We start from the raw sequence: 23,615 nt of genomic DNA, 5'->3' as shown, positions 1-23,615 counted from the left end.
GCCCCCGACTCTGGCTTTGCTCTGTCTTTTTCAGGCTGGAGAGGGCGGTTATTTCCCCCCACCCCCGGGTCCCCGCTTTCCTAGGCGGTGTTACCTCAGGGAGCCAGGTCTGGGGGCAGGAGGCGAGAATCTGCCACCTGCCAAGTCCGAGCGCATGCGTCGACGCCCACGTCCCCTCTCCCAGCCTGTGGCCCGTGCAGAGGATCCAACCCCACCTCTTTCGCCCGTGTCCCTTTCTGCCCGTCTCTGTCTCTCTTTCTTTCTTGCTGTATCTGCTCCCGCCGCTCCCGTCGCGCTCCGGGACCCCGCCGCCGCCCCTCCCCGCGTCCCTGGCCTCCCTCCTCACTGGCTGCCTCCCGCCGCCCGTGTCACCGCCCCTCGTCAGGCCCCCGCACTCCCTTGCTTCCTGGTGGTGCGGCCCGGAGCTCGCTGACTCCGGTGGGGGCCGGGCCGGGGGCGTCACCGCTCCCCTTCCGAAGTCCTCGCAGGTGCCCTGGACAGGGCTGTGGCCAAGGCGGGGGGCGGGTCTGTCCCCCCCGCCTGACGAGGCTGGGGCCGCCACGTCCCCGCCCCGCACCCCCTCCTCGCCCGATGGGCTGCACCGTGAGTTTGGTGTGCTGCGAGGCTCTGGAGCCCGGGCCCCGCGGCGTTCCCCAACCCCGTGGGAGCCCCCAGGTGCCTGCGCGGGCCGCGCACCGGGACCCAGGGTGGTCAGCCGGCGGCTCTGAGAGGAGGCGGCCGCTGCTTCAGGTAGGGCACAGCAAGAGTGGGAGGGGGGGGAGGCGGTTGGGGAGGATGCCTCCACTAGGAGCCAGGTGCTGGCAGAACCTTGCTCACCTGAGACAGGTAAGCAGCCCAGCCAGGAAAGCGCCGGTTAGACTTAGAAAGTCAGCAGCCTAGGCTGGGTTGGAGCAGAGCCTGGGCAATGGCGCAGGGTCAACTTTAGGCCTTACCTGGACTGCCCATGCTGTTGCAGGAGGGAGGGGTGGCCCCTTAGAGGGCATGCGGACCAGGTGAGGGTGAGGAACCACGCAGAGTGGGCAGGACTGGGTAGCCCTATTTCTCTTGCCCTGGGTGAGGGCTGTCCTTCTTGACCAGGGTCCTGTGGCCAGGAGGGAAGGGACTTTTGCAGCCAGCCTGGCCCCTCCCAGGACTGTTGGAGCAGGGGTGACTCCTGGACCAGCATCCCTGCATTCTCTCTGGCTATGTCTTGAAGTCCTGGGGGAATGTGAGACTGACCCAGGCTGGGGACAGGCTGGGCTGGGAGGCAGGTGTTTGTTCTGAATGAAGTGTGTTGGGGCCTGGAATGGATCTGGACATGGGATGTCTCCGAGGGGAGGAGGAGGAAGAAGCAGAGCAGGAGGAGAAACTTGTGGGTCGTGGGGCTGGTTAACTCTGCCAGGAACTCCCTGCACCAGTGTAGCCCACTTTCTACTGGGGACTCAGGAGGCGGCACCCTCCCCAAGTTTGTGGGCTGGATGAGGTTGGGGTCTTACTTCTCCCACCCGAAACTAAGGGAGGACAGGCTAGCTCAGCGCACCCTGCAGCCACCTCCCAGCTCTCTCCCCGGCTGGTGGAGCTACCAACAGGTGCCTAGGGCCCAGCCATTTCACACAGCTCCTGGGAAAATGGAATTCAGAGCAGCTGATCTGAGTGTGAATGTTTTGGATATGCTCACACACTGGGAAAAACCTGCACAGATCTCAATTCTTCTCACCAAAATCAGCTTATCTTTTCATTCCACTTTTCCCTGAAGTCTGTGTCTATGTGCATGTGGATCCCTCTGCCCCTACGTGACTGCATATTTGAGGTTCTGTCCCACAGTGCCAGGCATGGGGTGGGGCACTTGTAACCTGAACCCTCATCCCTGGACAGCTCTGGCCTCAGCCAGCACTCAGGGTCCATGGTGGAGAGGCACAAGGGGCGGAGGGAATAGCTGTCGCCTGAGTCCCCACAGTGGCTCATGTGCCAGCTATGATTCTGATGGGGCCCTGGTTGGTGGAGGAGGAGTAGTGTATGAATTGGGTATCCCAGACCCCTACTTCTTGGTCTAGAGAACTGGGGGTGACCTGGTGTCCTGCATCCCAGAGTCAACAGGATGCTCCCATGCCCTCACACACTGTTCTCTTTGCCTGGCAAGCTTGGGGTGGTGGTGAGCGAGCAGTGAACCCACATTCTCCCTCCCTTCTTAGCTCAGATCCCTTGAAGCCACAGCCTTAGCTCCACCTCACTTCTCCCTTGGGGAGTCTGAGGTCATTTCCTAGGATTTTGGGGGGAGGGTTGGTGCCCAGAATCCTGAGAGGGGCCTTGTATTCCCTCTCACTTCCCTGACTTGGCACAGCTTATGCCAGCTGGGCAGGGGGGCATCTAGTTCCAGCTCGCTTTCTCTCCTGCATCTCAGACTTGTCCAAGCCTTTTTGCTGAATGATGTGACCCAGGACTGAATGAGCCCCACCTCTGCCCATGCTCCTGTCCTCCCTGAAGCCTGCTTTGACCTGGTGGGGTGCCTGTTGGCACAGGAAGGTGTATGCAGGATCCAGTGTGTGTGTGCAGTCAGGTCTGAGACAGAGGCAAGGGTCAGCAGCAGTACTTGAAGGGGGAGTGATGAAGGTGCTGGGAGCAGGAGGGGGAGGGGCGTGTGACAGTAGTGATGGCGGGGACAGGGATGGGACTGCATGTCTGTCTGCATTCGGATGAGCTGCTTCTGAGTGGCTCTTGGAGACGGCCTGGAGCTTGCCTGTGACTCACACCTTCCTGTATCGCTGCAGATAATAAACCTCTAGCCCAGTCCACGTGCTCTGGATTGGGCTCCGGGGTGGGGGCCGCAGGGGGTGTTGCTGATGGTAGCTTACATTGGTCTTCTCAGGCCCTGTGCAGTGAGTGGCTGGGGCAGGAGCAGGGACTGGGGCCTCACCACAAGAGGCTGATAGCAGCTCTGGGGATGCAGGATAAGCATCTCTTGGACTCTCAGCTCCCCCTACCCCACCCCCCGAGCCAGGGCAGCTGGGCTGGCAGCAGGGCACTCTCTCCCCACCTACTCCGGTCCCAGTCCTGCTCTGGACACTGCCACTCCTGTCACGGTCCTCACCCTGAGCCACTGACTCTATTCCCTTCCTCTGCTCCCCGGGAGCCAGTTGCCCTCTGGCCCCAAGCTGCTGCCCACTGCTTAGTATCCCTTTGGCCCCAAGTGCCAGCCTCAGGAGCAATGAGGCTGGGGCTTGGCACTCCTCCCATGCATTCCCGCTGAATGTCTGGGCGCCAAGGGCCTGGAGGGCATCTGTAGGTGCCAGCTTTGCCTTCCTGTGCTCTGCTGCATCCTGGGACAAGTGCATGCTTGTCAGGTGGTGGCGGGAGCAGAGGGGAGCAGATTCCAGGTTGCTGCTGCCTGCTGGTCCCCAAGGCCAGCCCTGGGGTCAGCTTGTCCGGCTCCTGCTTCTCCCAGCCCCAGACTCCCTTGATGCTCCAAAATGCTAGAGCCCAGGGCCTGCTCTGCTTTCCTATGCCCAATGTCCATGGTGGAAGCTGGGTTGTGATCTCACTCCACCTGTGGGCAGTGTTACTGCTGCTTCTGCTCTGGTTGTGTGCTCTCCTGGGGCACTGAGCTGAAAGGTTCTCCTTGGTGCTTGGATTACAGTACCCTCTGAGACTCTGGTAGGAGCTGCCCATGCACTTGCTAGGAAATGTACATACAACATGTGAGCACACACACACACCCCATACAGACACTCATGTCATATACCCTTCAAGTCCACCCATGGTCCCCATTCATCCACCTCCTGCATTTCATGAAGGAGCAAACTGAGGAGGCCCAGGGAGGCTGAGTGACTTGCCCAGAGTCACACAGCAACTGAGTGGTAGGGTGAAGACCACAACTTTGATGTCTGACCTCAGGTAGTGGGTTCTGTTCCTAGATGCAACTTTTACCTCTCCCACAAGTTGCTGGCCATTCATTTCTTCAGCATTGGTTCAAGTGGTTTTGGGCCCTTGCTATAAGTTAGTCACTAAGCTAGGAAGTGGGGCACAAAATCAAAAGCCCCTGTTCTTGGCCTCAGTACAGACTTGGGGTGGAGTGGAAACTGCTAGGGAGGAAAAGCAAAGGCTTCTCCTGGGTGAAGATCCCAGAGGAATTTAAATGCGAAGATGGGGGCAGTGGCAGTCACCCGAGGAGCCGAGGTAGCAGCATCCTAGAAGGGAGGTAGGCATAACATCGGGAGAGGATGGGGTGGAGAAGAGATGAGAGCCCTCACAGAGTTGAGGGAGGCACCTCCTTGGCTGCTACTGGCTCCACACAAGCCCTCCTCCCCCGCAACCATGTGCTCTGTGTGTCCGGGTTGGAAATAGAGAGAAAGGAGGGGTGGTAACTAGCGTGATCTAGGTGAGGGGTGATGGTGTTAGGGTAAAGAGGTGACTGGGCATGCAGAGGGAGGCTGGGACTGCTTCAGGGAGGGGCTTTGGCAGGGGTGGGGGATGGGAAGGAGGCATTTCACAAGAGGAAAACACAAAAGCATCCCAGCAGGCAAGCACACCCGGGACCCAGCACTCAGGGTCAAGTCAGAGAAAGAGATATTCCAACCTCTGGTTTTCTCCCCAAATGCCCACAGTTGCTGGAGCTGAGCCAGTCTGAAGCCAGAAGCCAGGAGCTTGTTTTCAGTCTCCCATGTGGAGGCAGGTCCCAAGCCCCTGGGCTACCGCCCCCCCAGGCCCTACACAGGGAGCTGGATGAGACAAGAACCCCGGCGTCCACATGGGATACCCGAGTCACCGTCTGTTGAGTGTTGTATCACAATGCTGAGCCTGTGGATAGTAGTTTTTGCACAGAGAGCACACTGTGGCCATCTTCCAGCCCGGCGTCTGTCCACCATCGAGTTATAGGTGGCCTCATGTTGCTGTGTGGTTTGTAAATTGCTCCTTCTCCTAGCCAGTGAGCTATCTATCAACTTCCCTTTGTACCGTGCGCAGACCTCTGGGTCCTGGGGTGTCTGTCTCCGTGTGTGTGTGTGAGAGAGAGAGTTAGCCCAGGTCTTAGGGTATCATCCATTCAACATCTGTGGGAAGATTCTGTCACACCCTGGCCTGCTCCTTTGTGGCCACATTTTTCCTGCCTGTCCTTTTCGGCCCCCAACCAAAACACTTGGGGGAGAAAGAAGGAGAAGCTGCAGGGAGCTGCTCTGGAGTGGCCTGGGGGCCGGCTGAACACCTCTCTCAGTCCTCCCCCACTTGCTGAGGGCATGCCTGAGTGCCTGGCAGGGGTGAGTGGCTGTGTGGCTGAAGTGGTTGTGGCCACTCCCTGTATTTTTTATTCCCCTCTTTCCGGAAGGGCACAAAGCCAGCCGCTGCCTTCTTGTTTGATGTATGAGCATGTCAAGGGCCCTGGCACCAGGACAGAGCCCAATGCCAAGGGCAGGCAAGCTAAGGCAGCCCCCAGGGTGGGAAGCAGAGGCTGCCATGGGTGGAGAGGCCAAGAGGTGGGGCAGAAAGAGGCCTCAGGCAAAGCTCGGGGTCCAGTCCCTCTTTATCTGCCCCACCTCTGGTCTTAGAAGCTGTTGCCACCTGCCCAGATTTTTGTGGCCAACTTGTCCCACTCCCTAGGCCCCAGAGAAGGAAGCAGGGTCTCCAAAAACCCAGCCCAGCAATGGCCGTGGAGGAGCCTTTGTGGCTAGAGAGGAGAATGTTGGGTTGCGGGCTTCTAGTAGTACTCACATCCCAAGGCTGTCTTCCCGCTAAGTCTGTGAGTCAGAGCCAGTGGGTAATGAGCTTGGTATCCCAGGAACTTCTCCAAGGATCAATCGAGGTTGCCAGTGGGTGGGTGGGTGGGTGAGAGGAGAGGGGGACAGATAGGGATCTAGAGAAGGGCAGAACCAAGTAGGGGCTAGTGGTGGGCAGGGGAGCCTGCAGCACTGGATGGAGCTCTCCCATCTGGGAAATAGGCAGTTCTCTCCTTCTTCCTGGGCACCCCCCCAGACCTGAGTCGCCTCGAGCACCCACTGGGGAAGCAGGTGTGGAGATGGCAGATAGCCTGAAATCAGTGAGGTGAAGTTCAGGCCTGGCTGGAGGTCACATCAGAATGTATTTAGGGTAGGACAGGGCCAACCGACAGAAGGACTTCTTGCAGTTACAAGAGAAAAGGGGTAGTGGGTGCCCTCACCCAGAGCCTGCAGCTGGTGCCACCTGCACCTAGTAATTGCTGCCCTCCTGGGAGCCCCTCCATCCCTGAAGGTCTGTCTGCTTGCTTGCCACTGATTCTGCCTTCCTGGTCCCTATCTGCCTCACCCCCTGCCTCATTTGTCTGTCCCCTTGTCTTGTGTCCTGGGGCTGCTCACCTTTCCGCTCTCCCACCTATTGACCCTGATACCCACCCACCTTACTCCCACCTCTACTGCCCAGAGCTGAGCATCACACACTGTTGCTGAGTGCCCCAGTCTAGGGAGGGAGACTGAATGCAACATTTTATAATTCCCAAGATGTGACATTGATCCGATGATAGGGCCTGAGCTCCCACGCCCTCACGCCTCTCTTGAGGTCCCCCACTGAGGATCATATTTCCTACTCATGAACTTGGTGGAGAGGGGAGAGGCTTCATTGGAGAGGCTGAGTCAAGCACAGGTGCCAAGGGTTCGGAGTATGTGCCAGCTTCCACCAGGCTCTGGAACAGGGAATGACCTGTTCTGCAAGGGGTGGCTTGGGAGGTGACATTTTGAACCAGGTCCTAGAGGACATGTTGGGGTTAACTGATACAGAGCAGGCAAGGTCATTGTCAGTCCCAGAGGCATTCATTGGTGTGGATAAGTGTGGGTGAGCAGTTTGGGGTGGGAGGGGAGAGATAGGTTCTGGAGCTGGGAAAGAGGAGGCTCACAGTGACTTTGCCCTTGAAGCTAAAGAATCTGAACTTGAGAGTCTTCATGTGGGCTCCTGGCAGGCTGCACCTGGGAGAGCTGTATGTGTTACACTCTCCTTGGCACAGGGCAGGGGAAGAATGGAGGGTGGGCAGGGGAGCCAGCTGATGGGGCTTTCTCACGTGGCTGGGCACATAGGGTGATATGTGTGTTTGTGCGTACCTTCCTGGTGCCTCCCTGGGCATCAACTCTTTCCTTGTCCTTGATTTCACCTCTCTCATTCCCCTCGCCTCTCAACCAGTGGCCCCCAGCGCCCTGGCTAGGCGGGCTTGGAGTGTCACTCAGAGCTCACCTGGCACCACGCTGGCCACCTGCCCGGTCCTTGTTGGCTTCTTCCATCTGCTGCCCAGCCCCAGCGTCTGTCCTGTGGAGGTTGGGCAGGGGAACACAGGCCTGGCTTTGTTGTAATGTGGAGACACAGGCTGGGTAAAGGGGTGAGTTAGGGTTGGGATTTGGAGGCCTGGCTGCTGCCAGGAGCCTCGTGCAGGGTCCTTGGCTGAGCACTCCTGGAGGCAAGTAGAATAGGAGGGAGGGCACTAGGGGTATCTGGCCAAGAGTGGCGAGAGTGGGCAGGTGGCAGGGAGAGTGCCTTGTAGCCATTTGTCCTTCCTCTTCTGCTTTCTTTGGCCCAACACCTCCATGCGTCTTCACCCTGGGAGGTGGCTGTACTTCCTGGTACAGTCAGGACTCTGGGCTGGCTCTGGGCCCTTTTTGAGTCTCAGTTCTGCTTTCCTTCTCTCTGGAGTGCCTTCTTTCTCTGTTCCTTACTATGTGTCCCTCTTGGGATGTCCCTTCATCCCCATGAAGTAGAGAGGCAGGGCACCTGTTGTTGGGGAAGACAAGATGGGGCAGTGGTTGCACAGAGGGGCTTGGGAGCTGCACTGAGTTTTGGCCCCTGAGAGCTGTGCATCCATGAGCTGCTTGTGGGACCTCTCTGTGCCTCTTCTTCCCTACTGCTCCAAGTGCCTTCTGTACCGTGTGCAGCACACTGACAGTAGTACTGAGTTATTGAATTAGTCCAAGTGCAAGCCATAGCAGGGGATAAAATGTGCAAAGATTTTATTAGGGACAATCCTGGGTTGAAAGAGAGGAGCCAGGGGCAGGATGTTGCATGCAGTGTTTAAGTTGCCACTCAGGATGCTGGTACCTTGCATGGGAGTGCCCAAGTTCAGGTTCCAGCTGCTCAGCTTCCAATCTAGGTTAATAGGATTGGGCAACCTCCAAGGCAGCGGTTGGTGGCTCAAGTGCCTAGGTCCCTGCTACCCATGAGGGATATTGGAAGGAATTCTAGGCTCCTGGCTTTGGCCTGGCCCAGCCCTGACTCCTGTGGGCATTTAGGGAGTGACTCAGTGGATAGAAGATCTTGTTTTCTCTCTTTGCCTCTCCATCTCTCTACACATTTCAAAACAAAATGAAAGTAAATCATTATGTTTTAAAAGGAGGTAGCCAGGATAGGCTTAAGAGCCCTGGACTGCAAGGAGAAAGGTGGGGAGTCTTGGAGGAGTCATCCTGGGCCTCTGTGAACGCCTTTCCCCTGCTTCCGCCCCGCGAGAGTTCAGCAAAGACACAGTTGCCCACCGGGAAGTCCCAGGTCTCCCAGGAAGGGGCCTGCCTTTGGATGGCAGTGGTGGGGAGCTGCTGCAGGCAGCCTAGCTGCCGCTCACATCTGGTGCCTGCGTTGCATCCTCTCAGTACAGTAGATGGTGCTGGCTACATTTCTGGGGCTGCTGCAGGGCCTGCAGATACGGGGGGGACAGGGTCTTTGGTTCAGGGGTTGAGAGAGAGGAGTAAGAGTGACCAAGCACCTGGCAGGGGGGTACAGCCCAGGCTGGTGCTGCCATGTCCCCTAACCCTGGGGCCTGGACCTGCTGGCTGTAAGCTGGCTCTTGCTGCTGAGTAAATACCTGGCCCTAGCAGCGGTGGAGAACTCAGGCCTGCTGGGGTCTGAGGGTTAACTCCAGCTGGCCTTCGCTGGCCTTCTCTGCTCCCCACACCGTGTTTCTTTTCTGGTTGGAAGGGCTTGGTGCTGCGGGGGCATTGGAGGCTTGGGTGCAGTGGGCTAGGGAACCTCCTGGGGTAGAGGCATTCGGCAATAGGCATTGCACTATTTTCTCTCCCCCAAGGCTGCCCACCCACACAGGGCCTCCCACCCTAGAGATCATGCTGCAGTACAGCGGGCCAGCTTGACACCCACCCCCCCCCCATGTTAACCTTGAGTGTCCTCTGGGTCTGGCCTGGGCTGGCCTAGATGGAGGATGGGGCGGGGGAGCCTGGAGCAGCTGCCAAGCTGCAGGGCCATTAGGAGAATGAAGTTGGAGCAAGTGTGAATATTTCTGGGCCCTGAGCTGAGGCCATTTGGGGAGTTTGGAGCAGGTCCAGCCTGGCCCGGCAACATGTCCCCACCACCATTGCCCCCTTACTGCAGCTGCAGCACCAACAACTAGCCTACTGCATTAAGATATATGCAAGGGCACCCAGACCCTTCAATATGCTAAGTAGGGCTCATTTATTCCCTTGTCTCTTAATGGAACTGCTACACTGGCAGAGGGTGAGATGGAGGTGGTGTGGGGGTGGGGCAGGGGCCCATGGCAGGTGTGGTCTTCCTTTTGCGGGACCTCTTGGCTCCCTGCTCCCTCCCCAGTGTTTCAGCTCATTGCGGAACCTCTGAGGTCTAATAGATGAACTGGATACATTCTTTTTTCCTGCTGTCTAGCTGGGGGTGACTAAGCAGACTGCTCAGTGTCACGTTGTCAGCCCCCTTGCCAGTGGGTGGCTCGGGCAGGCTGGACCCCACCTTCCCATGGGTGGCAATCTCCTCTGTGCACAGGACGGAGAGGCTGTGGCCCTGGGGGCTGGGCCATGATGCCCAAGTTGCTCTGCCTCAGTTGCTTCTAGCACGTTGGCCGCCTCAGCGGGGGTACAGCTCCTGGCCCCAGATTTCTCCCCTGCCAGTCTGAGAGCCTGAGTCCCATCCCCCAACCCCAGCCCCCAGCCCCCCTCTGCTCCAGCTCTTCTGCTGCTTTGGGGTTGTGAGAACAGCCCTAGGCCTGCTTCCCAGACCCACTGCCTGGGTGCCTCCAGCTTGGGGTCTCCCGTCTCTTTCTCCTCCCCCTCCCCATTTATCTCCCCTCTGGGAGCCGAAAGCCCTTTGTGAGGCTCTTTGTGCAGAGCTGAGCTCCCAAGGCCAGACAAGGGGACAAAGGGACACCCCTCTCCCTTCCCATTGTCCTCTTTTTCCCAGGAGGCCTTGGTGTGTGTGTGTGTGTGTGTACTCGTGTGTGTGTGTGTGTTTTATACAAAACACAGGGATGGGGAGGGGCCTTGCCAGAAGTCAGGGATACAGTGTGGGCTTGGGGCCTGCCTGGAGGCAGCAGGTTGGCCCTGGTGGGAAAGCCGGCAGTGGTAGGGCAGGGGTAGTTCCTGACTTCACTTTCCTTGGGGAAACCAGTGCTGTCATTTCCACCTCTCTCTGATTCTGTCCTTTTCTATCTCTGTCTCTCCTCCCCTTCCCTGCCCATCCTCTCCCCATGCCTTTCCCTGCTCCCCACTACAGCATCGGCCCTCCTTGGCACCAAGCAGAAACCAGGCAGTCCCCCATCTCTGCCCTTTAGTGCCAGCTCCAGGGTGACCCAAGGTGTCCCCGGCCCCCTTTCCTGACTTTTGCCTCTCACCCTGACCTCCCACATCCCTCTCCACCCTATGCTGTCTCCCAAGGCCTCAGCCTCATTGGTGGCTCTCCCCCTCCCCTTCCCAAGCCAGCCCTATGACCCTGCAGTCCAGAATAACCTGAGTGGCCAGCTGCCCACTGATCCTGGCTAAAAATAGCTCTGTGCAGGATGTGCTCTGGGGCAGTCTGGTGCAGAGGCAGGGTCCAGCCCACGAGGGCCCTCATAGTCCTCCCAGGAGCCATGCTCTGCTGGGGACCCTGCGCCCTTGGCTGTTGGCCCCTGGAGTCCCTGGGAATGTGTGTGATGCTTGGGCTGTGGACAACAAGTGCTGGAGTCAGCCCAGGATTCTGCTGGTAAGTGTTGGTCCGCACCCCCGCAAGACTACAGGCCCCCACCTGCCAGGCCTCGGTTGCCTCTCTGCCTTCAAGCTGTGTGAAGGCGCGAGTCTGCCAGCCCTAGGCTGCTGGCAGGGCTTGACCCCTAAGAGCACCAATGTTCCACCTCTTGGTGCTACTTCTCTGCTGGGTCTGTGGGCAGCTGGGGCACAGAGGGACCTTCTGCAGGTTGGCGGCACTTCCTTTTTCAGGTTCAGCCCTTAGTACCTGTGCCTCTCTTCCTGGCCCCTGCCTGGTGCCTGTCAGATCTCCAGATTACAACCAAGCTCTCCATTGGGCACACTGAGCGCCCCCCCCCCAGAGAACTGGCATCTGCTGGTGAAGAGTGGGTGAAAGGGCAGGAGCGAGCTGGGTACCAGACACATACTCTGGGCTCTGCTGGGCACTTGGGGCTGTTCAGGTCCTAAGCCCTCTGTTGTTTTCTCTGGATACTATTTTCCTTTAGTCATCTCCTGTTCTTGTTTCATGCCTGCATATCCTTCTCTTGTTTGTGGATTTAAGCAATTTTTGACCTTGCACTTTTACTTCTCCCTGCATTTCACCTGCTTGCTTGAACCCATATCTGTTCTCCATCTCTTCTCTCAGATGCTTTTCTCCCAGGCCTGGGAAGCTAGGCATTGGCTCATGCTTCATGTGCCACGGTGAAGCGTAGATTGCTAACTGGGCTGCTTGTAGGGATATGTCATCCTTGACTTCTTTGAACTGCTCTTCTTGAACTTGTGGCTCCCCAGGGAAGTCTCCATTCTTCTGGTTGGCTCTCCAACACCCCCAATAGCTCTCTGGCATCTGATACTGTTGTCAGAGACAGTAATCAAAGCAGCCAATGAGTGATCTGGGAGGCTGGAGGTGCCTTTTCTGGGTTGGGCTGGGGGGAGGAAGGGACCTGGGGCTCCTGGGCAGGGGATAGAGCATTGGGATTGGGTGGGGAAATGGCATGGCTGTTTACACTTTGAAAACTGCTCCCAGAACATCTGTTCCCATGGTCGTGTCCCCCTCATCCCTTTCCCTTCCAGGATTTGTGTTTTAATTAAAAACAAACAAGCCCAAATCCATCCCTTCTGTGAGTAGGGTTCCCAGGGCAGCATAGGTACAGGTGTGTGGGCACCTGGTGAGCATCCAATTCCCTGGCCTGGGCTCAGACCCTCTTCCCTGTGAAGCACCTGGGTGGTATGGAGGCCAAAGCTGGCGGGGACCCAGGTAGGCATTGCCTCCCACTCTCTTCTTCCTAAATCCGTTGTCTTCGCCTTGTGGCCTTGAGGATGGGAGGTGAGGTGTGAGGCCAACTTGGAAACAGCAGGAGGGTGGGAGGTCAGATGTTAGGAAGCACCTCCTAATCCGCCAGGCTCTGAAGCCCCAGGAGAAGCCCTCTCTGGCCTGGATTGAGAGGATCTGCGGGGAGGTAGAGGGCTGGCTGGGAGGACCTGGGGACCCCGACTTGACCCCATGGCTGTTGGGCTGATTTCCCTTCTTCCTCCCAATAGACAATGGCTCCCTCCTGTGGGGCTTGAGGGTTGAGGGCTCTGGAGAAGGAAGAAGCTTGGGCTAAGGCTCAGAAAGAGCACAGTGTAGGGCAAGAGTGCGTGGGGAGAGTTGAGGGCCATTGACAAGGGATTCCCTGAGAGGTGTTTCATCTGCTGGTTCTCTATGGGTTCAGATTTTGGAGGCCAGCAAATGACTAGGTAGCTCGTTTTGCAGCTGCTTTTCCTGTCCTGGGGACACCCAGCTCTCCTCCTGTCTTCATCTGTCACACTTCCCTATAGAATCCCCCTGTGCACGTGTGCATATGTGTGTGCGTGCATGTGTGGGTGTGCGCCTGTGCTGTGTGTGTGTGTGATAGACAATGCCTTTGTTTCCAAGCCATAATCGGAGGAACTGGGGCAGGGTTTTGTCAGCCTCATGTGGAATCCTCCCTGACCCTGTTCCTCCCCCGACCACGCACCCTGTCTCTCCACCCACAGACAGACACTGGAGGAAGGGCACAGCCTGGTGGCTGGACAGAGCTGGGTCCAGGTGGCCCAGGGCAGCCTGGCTGGGGAGGTAGTGGATGTCTAGAGGGGAGGCAGCCTCATCCTGCAGAGGCACTGAGGGCTGTGTGTTGTAGGGATGGGTTTGGGGGCTGAGCTGAGTGAGATTGGAGACAAGGACCCACCTGCTTTTTGGCAAAGGAGAGCAGACACCTCCAATACTAAGATTTTTATGCCAAACCATGGATAACTGAAGACTCACATAGGGTTTGCAAGAGGCGCGTGGGGGATAGTAGGGTGAAAACAAGTCTCTGTCAGTGTGATACCTTGTGGGAAGTTTTGCAGTTGTTTGACTTGAGTTTTTCTGGCTTTAGCCCTGGCCCATTTTGGAATATGGGCTCAGAAAATCACTGTATGCATCCTCCTTGCTCTTCTCTGATTGAAAGACAGCCTCCAGTGCCTCTCCTTGAGTTCTGGCTTCCTCCTGTGGCCCTATTCTGCCTCTTGGCCAGCGACCAGCAGCTCCTCATGATGCTATTTTGGTCTCATCCTGCTGGGCCTCCTGGTTCTTCTCCCTCAGTGACCAAGCCCTGGACGAGCGCCGTGAACTGTGTGTTCCAGACAGGGAGCTCTGGCCGTGGGCTGTGAGCAGGCAGCATCTGGTGAGTGTGGGGTGGACAGTGTGCTGCTGGCCGACACTCTTGGCCATGTGGGAGCAGCAGCCTTCTCTCTTCACTCCAAAGAAGCAGAGGCTGGTCCTACAGCTCACAGGTGTTTGGAAGATGAGGGTGGGCCGGTGATACAGGCATGCATATCCTCCTGACATGCTTGTAGCTGTTCTTGGAGGGTAAGAGAGACTGACAGAGCAGACCCATTTACCGGATGAAGACAAGGATGTTCCTAAGGACCTGTGCCCCACTCACTGGTCAGAAGGGCAGAATGGGGCCTCACTGAGTTGGGGATGCTAGGGAGACCTCATCTTGGGGCTGCCTGGGCCTGGGCAGGCAGGGAGAAGGGGAACGTGATGGGGAAGCCAGGCTCGTGTGCTTCACAGATGGGGTCTGGGACCTGCTGAGTAGGGTTGTAGCGGAAGCCATGTTGTAGCAGTCAGATGAGGCAAGGGGGTGGAAGCCTCCCAGCCCTGGGGTGGTCTCCAGGCTTGATTTGATGAGGGGTAGGGATCTTAGTAGTGTTGGATGCAGGGTTCACTCAGGGTGAGTGAAGAGTCCTTCCAGGCCTGCCTTCTGTGGTGTGGGAACACTTGGAGGCCTTCTGGGTACACTTGGAAGCCTGGGAGGAGCTTGACCTGAACTTGACCCCTCCCCCATCCAAGGAGACCCTTGGCCCGGGGCATGTGACTATTGCCCACGGGAGCTGCCAGGGGCCAGCGAGGGGAAGAAAGAATAGGGGCGAGGACTCAGCCCAGACCCCCTTCTGGGTTGGTTCCATCAGTGGGCTGAACCTGGAGAGGCAAGTGTTCCTGGAAGCTCCTGGCCCTGTTTGCTTCCTGGGGCAAAGGGAGGAGACCACATGTACTTAGTTCCGGGCCTCAGTTCTCCTGACTGTCTGGCTGAGCCCTGTGCTTTCTGGAAGCTAGTCATCTTCCGCCTACAGTGAGCAGACACCTGTGTCCTTCCTCTTTCCTCCCACCCTCAGCCCTGCCCACCTGGAATGGTCCCTTCCCTGCTCTCATGCCAGCCTTTTGGTGACCTGGCCCTCCCCTCCTTCGTTTTTACAGAAGTGAGCGAGGACACTGGGCTGAAAGAGGTGCCAGTCAGTGCTGTGGTCTTGTTGTTGGGAGTCCCTCCTCTCCTGGTAGGGACAACAGGTCCAGAAATGGACCCTGGGAGCCAGTCCAATGAGATGCATGCGGGAGGCTGGGAGGGTGGCAATGAGCCAGATGGAGGAAATCGCTGGGTGGAGAATAGAACAAGTGGATGGATCAGGAGTGTGGCAGGGGTGCGGGGGAGTGTTTGGCCAGGCAGGGAACCTAATTGGCTGGCTATGCTGGTCTCCTGCTGTCTGGCTGTCTCCGTCACTGCACCCTTCTGTGTCTTCCAGGGTCCCAAGACTGGGAGTTCTAACCTGACTCCCCTCCTAGGTGCTGCTCACACACACCACCCTCTGCCCAAGCCACTGGCGGCTTCCCAGAGAGGCGAATGGTAATTGTGTTAGCCAGGGTTTGATGTGACTGGGCTTCCCAGGCCAGCTCTGCCCCTTCTCTCCCCCTCCATTCACCTTCCTCCCTCCCCCAGCACCATCAGAGCCAATTAGACAGTCCCCACTCTAATCTCATTGCAGTAGCCTGGGCTCTGGCCCAGCAGCCCTGCTCCTATGTCTGTTGCCTCCCCGCGGGGCCCTGCAGTGCTCAGCATCCACCCCCACCTCCAACCTGGGGCAGGGGATGACCCAGATGACCTCAGAGTCCCTGGTCCTGCTTCCCCACCCCCAGCTGTCCAACCTCTGGGCTCCCCAGTGGATCGATAGCCACCGTCACTCCAGGCCAGTGCGTACCCCACCCCCCATGCCATCTATCATGTAGGCTACTGGGTGGTGATGGAAGTTGCTTGGAAAGAGGCCCAGAGGATGGCTGGGGGTGGGAAGGGCGGGGGCTGCATAATGAGCCAGGGGTGGCAGGGGCAGCAGCAGTGGCGGCGTCATCTCAAGGCATGTATTGTGCAGAAGAGAGTGACCAAGCTGTCTGCCTTTTCCAGGAGAGGCAGACTAAGAGGAAATGGCCTGGAATCTGAGAGGAGGGAAAGAGGTTAGGTATCAAGAGGAACTTCCTGCTTGTCAGAAATCAGAGACCTGGCTTAGGGTGGTGAAAGGGAGGGAGACCTAGGGACTGGCCTCCTTAGGGTTCCTCCCTCCCTCTCCCTGCCTCCTCTTGCCCCACCTCCTGCTCCTCTGGCTGCACTGCTGTGCAGTGAAGAAGCCTTGAGCCAGAATCCTGGCATTGAGGCTCAGTGGCTTCGTGATACCTAGCAAGTCACTTGACACTGGATTTCAAGTGAAACCAGGGGCCAAGCCATGGCCATTACTGTTGGATGTTGGGAAGCTGTTTCAGAGCAGGGAGATGGGGTCCCATGTTGGGGGAGTGGGTGGAGGGGAGATGTTCTGCCTTGGTTGCAGCAGCCATGAGAGTCCTCATTCTCCAGGTTGTAGAGAGGTCCTGTGGATTGCAAATAGGGATGAGCATGCTCTACCTGCTGCCACCTTTTGTTTATTTACGAGAGAGAGAGAGAGAGAGAGAGAGAGAGAGAGAGAGAGAGAGAGAGAGAGAGAATCTTTTGCTGGTTCATTCAAATGGCTGCAACAGCCAGGGCTGGGTCAGGTGGAAGCTAGGCATTCAGTTGGGGCCTCCCATGTGGGTGACTGGGACCCAAGTGCTCTAGCCATCACCTGCTGCCTCCCACACCCATTAGCAGGAAGTCACACAGGAAGCAGAGGTGGGACTCAGTCCTAGGCACTCAGGCATGGACTGCTACACCTCAACATATGCCCCTGCTTTTCTTTCAAAATTTTCATTTATTATTTTTATGGGAGAGAGATAGAGCTTCCATCCTCTGGCTCTCTTCCCAAATGCCTACAAACAGCTAGGGCTGGGCCAGACTAAAGCCAGGTGGCTGGCACTCCACTTGCGTCCTCAACTGGAAAGTAAAACCTACAGCAGAACCAGGACCTAAACCCAGACACTGAGATATGAGATGTGGGTGTCCCAAGTTGTGCCCTATTCACTGTGCCAAGTGGCTGTCCCCCTTCCTTCTTTTATTCTTGCCATGAACCAACCTCTCTCCATCCCCATCCCACCTGGCCTTGGATGGGGCGGTGGGAGGGGGCCTCCTCAGGAGCCCTTACAAGATGCCTTGGCAGGATCTGCTGCTGTTTTATATGCACAGAAACCTCAGGGATCGGGTGCAAGTTCTGTACCGAATTTATGGTTGGGCAGCTCACCTGTGAGAGAGATCTATGCCTGGTGTGGGCATTGAGAGGCCAGGAAACTTGGCTGGGAAGGAGGGACGCCTTGGCAGAGTCCCCTGAGCTCTTTAGGAGAGGCTGCCATGACAGGGAGGGCAGTGAAAGTTGTCTTTTCCTGCTGTGAGAAAGTTCAGGCAGTGGGAGTTGGGGGTGGGTTGTGTACCTGTGGAACTGCTTGCATCTATGGGAGGAGAGAGAGAGAGACTGTGGGGTCCCTGGGGAGCGACAGGTGGTCTCTGTACATCTCTTCCCCAGGTGTGAAAGTGAGATCTGTAGCCTCCGATCAGATGCCTGAGTGATGCTTCCCTAATAGGAGCCGCCTTTGTCCCCCTGCAGACAAAGCCATCCAGGGGCTCTGTGGCCCTGCAGGTCTGGGACAGAGGAGGCTCTGTGCCGACCCTGAGCTAGCCGGTCCCCTTTCCCGGGCTGTCCCACGGGGGCTGAAGTCTGTGTGCTTGCTTCCCCACACCTGTGCTGCAACCTCTGGGAAGTTTCCCATTCGCCTCACCCCAGCCCCACTCTATTTCTCTGGCACAGAGTTAGGGAGAAGGGCCCGGAGCAGGCTGCTCCAAATGGGGCTTCCATCCCACCTAGCCACCACCCCTAGAACCTGCTACAGAGTCTGCATTCAGAATGCAGGACCCTGGGCTGCATGGAAGCAACTGGAATGTGAGTTCCTTCCCAGCCCTGCCAGACCCAAAGCGTAGCCTGCTTGCCTGTATGTATGCTGTAGCAGAGGAGAGGAGGTGGAGCAGGAGGTGGCAGGGCTCAGAGACGGGCTGCGGGTGTGGCAGCAACAAGTGGTCCCGAAGCATCAGACAACTCAGATGGTGACCAGTTCTCAGAAGCTGCACTGGGGGTGGCGTGGTAGTGGTGGAGCCAGGAATTGTGGCTCAGTGCTTCAATCCACTGCTTGGAACACCTGCTTCCCAGATGCTCTGCTTCCCATCCAACTTCCTGCTAATCTGATCCTGGGTGCTAGCAGGTGATGGCTCAAGTGAGTATCTGCCACCCACGTAGGTGGAAGACCCGGATGGAGCTTGGGCTTCAGGCTTCAAGCCAGTCAAGTTTTGGTTTTTGTGAGCACTGGGGCAGGGGGTATTGAAGGGAGGAGAAGGAGCTGGGAGATTGCTGTTGGCATCCACATAGAGGGTGGTGACTGTCGAGACTTTGTCTCTGCATGTGCTCTGAGTCTACCCAGGCTCACTCAGCTCTCCCCCACTCCACACTATGGCCTCTAACATGGTGCTGTCATTGTGTGCGCATCTATACCTGCTCCTCTCCTGCCAGCCTTATCCATGTTGCTCAGGGAGGAGCTGGGAGGCAGTGGCCTCGGATGGATTCAGTTTCTGGTGTGTTGAGTCTTTTAGGGTGAAGGGAGATTCTGGTGGAGAGCGGAACTTTTGGCTCTGAAACCCCTCCCTCTCTTTCCTACCCCCACACAAGCTTTTCGTCAAACCGGAAGCAAGGGAGGTCCTTGCTAGAACCTTCTAGGGGATTCTGGAGTGGTTTCAGGAGGCTGTGGAGGAATCCTATAGCTTTCATCCTCTGAATTCTGACCTCTCCAGGATTACCTCGACCTTAAGCAGTTGAGACACCTGACAGGAAGTTACCTGGGCAGGGGGAGGGAGGGTTGGGCACCTTCCAGAGAGTGATAGTCCTGATTGCTGTCCCTGCTGGCCTCAGCTACTTCTCTTCCTATCCAGAAGGTCAAAAGCTTGAGACACCTGCTGGACAATGTCTGGAAATTAAGGACTGCCCCCAACCACTCACCCACCCACCCAAGCCATTCCATGGGATCAACAGTCCTCACCCATCTGTTCTCCTTTCTCTGGGTGCTGCCCCAGGTGCTGAGAAGACTTTTAAAGAATCTTTCCCCAGAAAAATATGTATAAAAAAGGAAAAACAATGCAGATTTTAACCTAACAATTGTTACTCAAATACATGCACTTCCTCCCCTTAGTCTGGCATAAATGCTGTACACAGTGGTTCCAGGGTTTACACCATTGTTTCCTATGGCCAGATGTAATTATTTGTGACAGTGGCATGGATGCTAACCCAGCCCCATCACATACATGTGTTAGTGAGGAATTCTCAGAGATGCTAAAAACATAACCCACCAGTCCTTGTCCTCCCGAGGAGGAGGGGCTCACCGTGGGCAGCTGATACCCAGAAAGGCCACCTGCAGGGGTCCGGCCGCCTCCTAGGCTTCAGGGTTCAGACACTGCGTTCCCTCAGCAGTTCACAGAGAGTTTTCTGAGATGGAGCTAAGCAGGTTGTATAGGAGTTACCATCATACACGTTTTCCCATCAGTGATGATGTGCTGCCAAGGCTTGGTGACCGTGGTTTGTTGTCAGGAAGGAAAGACTTGCAGATTCTTAACTGGTTGGTCACTTATGCATGCCCCTGTCAGTGTCATTCAGTGCTCAGCCTTGACCTGTAGTTCTGGGTTGATTTTTGTTCCTGCCAAAATCCTACCTTCACCTGCTGTCTTCCGAGTCCCACTCGGTGCCTTGCTATGTGCTGCAGGACAGCGATGGCTATCCCCTTATAAAGAAGGAAATCAACCAAGAATCCCATTACTGATATTTCATTGCCTAAGTGGGGCTTGCTTTTTTCTTAAGTCTGCTTTAGGGAATTGTCAGATTTCATTTTATTACTCAGTTACACTTGTTTACTTTCTCACTTAAACACAACCTCATTTTCCTTTTCAACAACTTTTTTCATTTTCTGTTTGGTGAAGACAAAGAGATTTGTCTCTGTCCCTCATACTTGGCTCAGATTTTTCCCCCACTTGTTTAAAAATTGAGATTTTTTTATTACTCTAAATTAAAAATTACAGTATAGGGCATGTCAATAGGAAAAACTATGATAAAAAAATTAAAAAAAAAAAGAATATTCCTACAAAAGAGTGAGCCAGCCATGGAGCCCTTCTCTCTCAGACTAGGTAGGACCTTACTCAGGCCAAGCCTGCCTGAAGAGATTCCTCTGTTTTCAAATTACAACCTGCTACTGTTATTCCACTGGCTGAGGATGAAGCTCCATTCTCTCCTGCCTCGGGGTCTCTATGTCCCCTGGGACCAGGATGGGGAGGAGGCTGTAGAGACTGCAGCCCCCAGCCAAACGAGGAAGGCCCTTTGGTGGGCATGGGCAGGGCCCAGCAGTGGAGGGGTGAGCTCACTGCAGTGGGACTCAAACTAACTCTCCACCTGTTTTCCCAAAACCCCATCCAGTTCTCTTCCAGCATGTAGTGGTGGGCGCGGGGGGGGGAGGTGGGGGGGTCGGATTGTGATCCTTTTTGCTTGGGGCTGACAGAAGCTATATTGGACCTCATGTCTTTCCCTGTCTCAATCCATGCCCCAGTGGGTACTTCTTTTTGCCTCCTGAGTTCCTGCCCAATGCCTCCTATGGAACCCACGTGGCCCAGGGCAGGGCCTGAAGTCTTCTGCCTGGCATGGGGAGTGGGTGGGCAGAGGGAAGCTCTCAAGTCCTCAGCTTCCGGGAAAGAGACCCTGGTTGGGTGGGGCAGGCAGGGGCCATAGCATCACCAGGACCTGACTTGGTGTCCAGTGTAGGCAGCAGTGGGAATGGTGGAAGAGGCCACCTGGTAGCAGTAGGCACCCCTGGCCTGTTGCTCCGTGAGGCTTTGCTGAGGTGCCCTGCCTCTGATCTCCCTGGGCTCTGCTGGCTGCCCTCCCATCTTCCCTGCAGCAGAAAGCAGGGCAAGCAAGTTGCTCCTGCCCCTGCAGCTCCCGTTCTCTCTGTAGTCTTCCCTTTCTGCCCCCTCCCCTTGCCCTGTCTCTCCCCATCTCTTTCCCACTGTCTCAGCAATGCAGCGCCTGGATCTCTTCTTCGATTCCCTCTTTCTAGTTCTAGAACCCCCCCCCCATAAGATGACCCCAAAGGGTACTCCTGAAAGGAACCCCATCCCCTGTGTGGTGCAGCAGCGCCTTGCCCTGGGCGGACAGCCATGATGGAACAAGGCTACCAGTGAAAGAAAAGGAGGAGAAGCGCCCAGATCCCTGAGCAGGAGCCGCTGGCACCTAGGGCTCTGTCAACCACTTGGGGCGTCTTCATTCCCCAGCGCCCAAGAGTCAGGATGTGGCCAGGTTCGAGATTGGTGGGGACAGCTGGCCTAGGTGGCGTCTAGTGTCCCCGCATACGGGGCAGCCCCTCACAGGGATGTTCCAGCTTGTGTGGCGGAAGCCCTCTGGGAAAGTAAATCACAATATGCTCTGGGAAGTGGACAGCGGTCTGGAGGGAATCCGCGCACACGCAGACACACGCGCACACACACTCTCTGCCCAAGCCTCTACCACCGCTCTTGGCTCCGCAGGTGGATGCCCGCGCCTGGCACTGCTCCCGCTGGTCCCGACCTGCCCCTCCCGCGCCGCTCCCCCTCCCTGCAAGTCTGCGAAGTTGCCGGGGGTGCTGCACCCGCTGCCCAGCTCGCCAGGAAGCAGGCAGACGCAGGCTAGCTCGCCACCCCGGGGAGCTGGGCGTCCCCCAGGCTGAGCGCCCCTGGCGGGGATTCCCGGGTCCTGGAGCCGGCCGCGCCGCACTGCCGGGGGGGGGGGGGGCGGGGGGGGGTCGGCCAACCCTGCGCCTCCCGCTAGAGGGGGCGGGGCACACGGCTCTCTCATTCCGACTGCTGGCCTGGGAGACCACCGGGCAGGGCTCTCGCCTTCCTCCCTGCACGCCCTGGAGCCGCGGATTCTGGGGTCCACCTTCTGGCACCCCAGCCACGGCTCTGGGGATCACCATGACACGGCTGAGCTGGTGCTTTTCCTGCCTGGTGAGATGGGGCAAGTACCTCTTCTCGTGCCTCCTGCCCCTGCGCTTCTGCTTTGGCCATCAGGTAACCTTTCTGCGCCTCCAGGCAACCCCGCCTCGGTCCCTCGGCTCAGCCTCCGCGTGTTAGCCTGGCCCTTGGCAGAGTATGGGGATTCCTGGCGGGATGGGGGCGGATAGGGGACTCGGGGCAGGGAGAGAGTAAAACACAGCCGCCCTTTCCCCAGTGCGCAATCAGGGGCGACATGGGCTAAGGTCGGGCGCCTGTGGGCGCAAAAGAAACCCCATTTCTGGGAGTAGCAAACATCTCTCAGACTGCTGTGGGGGAGAGAATGTGGGTTCCTGGAAATACCACCTTCTCCCCTCCACCCCCGCACTGCCTTCGTTCCCAGAGGCTGCAGACTTAGGATGGAATGGTGAAGCTAAAGCTCTGGAGGAAGGGTTTCCCACCTGTTGGGAGGCGGGAAGAGAGCTGGGCTGCGCGCTGGACCCCGGAAAAGAGCAGCAGCTGGCTGAGGGTTGAGGGTGGGGCGCGGGGAGGAGGGGAGGCGGGGCCGTGGGAGGCGTGTCCTCTTGGGCATCCTCGCTGGGGTCCTCCTCCTGGTGGTGGTGGGAGAGGGGACTTGTTGGGGAGGCTTAGGGACCTTGGATTAGAAGATGTGGGAGAAGCCATAGAACAGGAAACTGAAAACCTTAAATTCCGGCCTGCAGAGGCAGGGAGAACCCTATCAACATGTCCTGTAGCCGGCAGGTGCACTGTCCAGGGAAGCATGTCTTGGGCGGCTGGGAGGAGTCCTGGTTTTCTATCTGTTCTCCACTCCATGGGGCAAACGGAAGTGTCTTTGTCAAACGGTGGTGGGCTAAGAGAGCCAGCCTTGTAGTTGCCCTGCCTGATGGGATTGTGGTTCTACCAGTTGCTGCGTGTGGGCCTAGGTGAGTTTCATCTAGGCCTGGATCTTAGTTTTCTTTATCTGTAAAACTGGGCGAGTAAGCATATTTGGGTCCCTGGTTTGCCACAAGGACTAAATGAAATATTGCAGCGGAAGGGTTGAACAAGGTGTCCTGTCCTGTGGGACATCAGTTCTCAATATTGCTTCCCATCAGGTATCTCCCTTCAGGCAAGCCAGGAGGGATGGAGAGATTTCTCCCAAGAATGTTCTTATCTCAACAACAACTTGACTTTCTGGCTCCCTTTGCAGGGCGCTACTCCTGGGCCTCAGTTTCCCCCTTTGCCGATCCGCAGTGGGGAAAGGTGCCAGCAGCCTTGCACTGCTGTTGTCTGAGATTCAGCTTAGCAATCCTCCAGCAAAGTGCATCGTGTCTAGGGATTGGCTGGGAGACAGGTGCCGCAGCTGCGGCGGGTGGTGTGCAAGGGCTGGCGTCCCATCCACGGTCCAGCAGACTCTGAGTTCAGATGCTACAGAGACCAGAGTTTCTGGGTTGGGAGAAGGCATCCTGCTGTGGGAAATGGACAGCCAGGACCAGGTCAGTTGGACCCAAGCTGCTTAGCAATTCCCATTTCCTCATTTGTCAGGGTAGAGGTTGCTGCAACTGGCTTGCCATGCTTTCTGTCTCTTCTCAGGCCAGGATTTGAGCTGGGGCTGGGGGCCAAGTGTGTGTGTGTGTATGTGTGTGTGTGTGTTTGCAATGAGCAGCTGCAGCTGCCTTCCAGGGCCCTGAGTCAGGCAGGAAATTAGAACTGGGAAAGAGATTGGGATCATGGAGTTGAGCTTGGGAAGGATCTTATTAAAAATTGTTGGGATCTGGCCCAGACATCATCCCCACTTAGAGTGCTTGAGGGAGGGAGGAAGGGGAAGAGGGTACATTCTGAGTTCTCCTGGGTCCACTGGGGAGACCGGGATTCAGACAACGCCTGCTTGGGGTGCTGCCTTCTCTCTCCAGGAACACACAAAATTATGGAAGGC

General features: G+C 57.0%; 1 protein-coding gene across 5 annotated transcripts in view; it reads left to right on the top strand.

Annotated features, from left to right (window-relative positions):
- The first annotated feature begins 576 nt into the window (after positions 1–576).
- Positions 577–23,615, top strand: part of TNS1 (tensin 1) — a 203,458-nt gene continuing 180,419 nt past the window's right edge. For 4 of the 5 annotated variants that reach the window (XM_058664988.1, XM_058664996.1, XM_058664987.1 and 1 more), the window contains exon 1: positions 577–750. In XM_058664988.1, the coding sequence (XP_058520971.1) occupies positions 592–750 (159 nt within the window). In that variant the 5' untranslated portion in view covers positions 577–591. Of the gene's footprint in view, positions 751–10,752; positions 10,915–23,615 lie in introns of those variants that run through there. The other variant, XM_058664993.1, reaches the window with a different exon arrangement.

The sequence above is a fragment of the Ochotona princeps genome, chromosome 5 (genome assembly GCF_030435755.1).
Source record: "Ochotona princeps isolate mOchPri1 chromosome 5, mOchPri1.hap1, whole genome shotgun sequence".
NCBI classification, from domain to species: Eukaryota; Metazoa; Chordata; class Mammalia; order Lagomorpha; family Ochotonidae; genus Ochotona; species Ochotona princeps.
The sequence above is the reverse complement of the archived record's forward strand: the minus strand, read 5'-3'. Positions and strand labels throughout refer to the sequence as shown.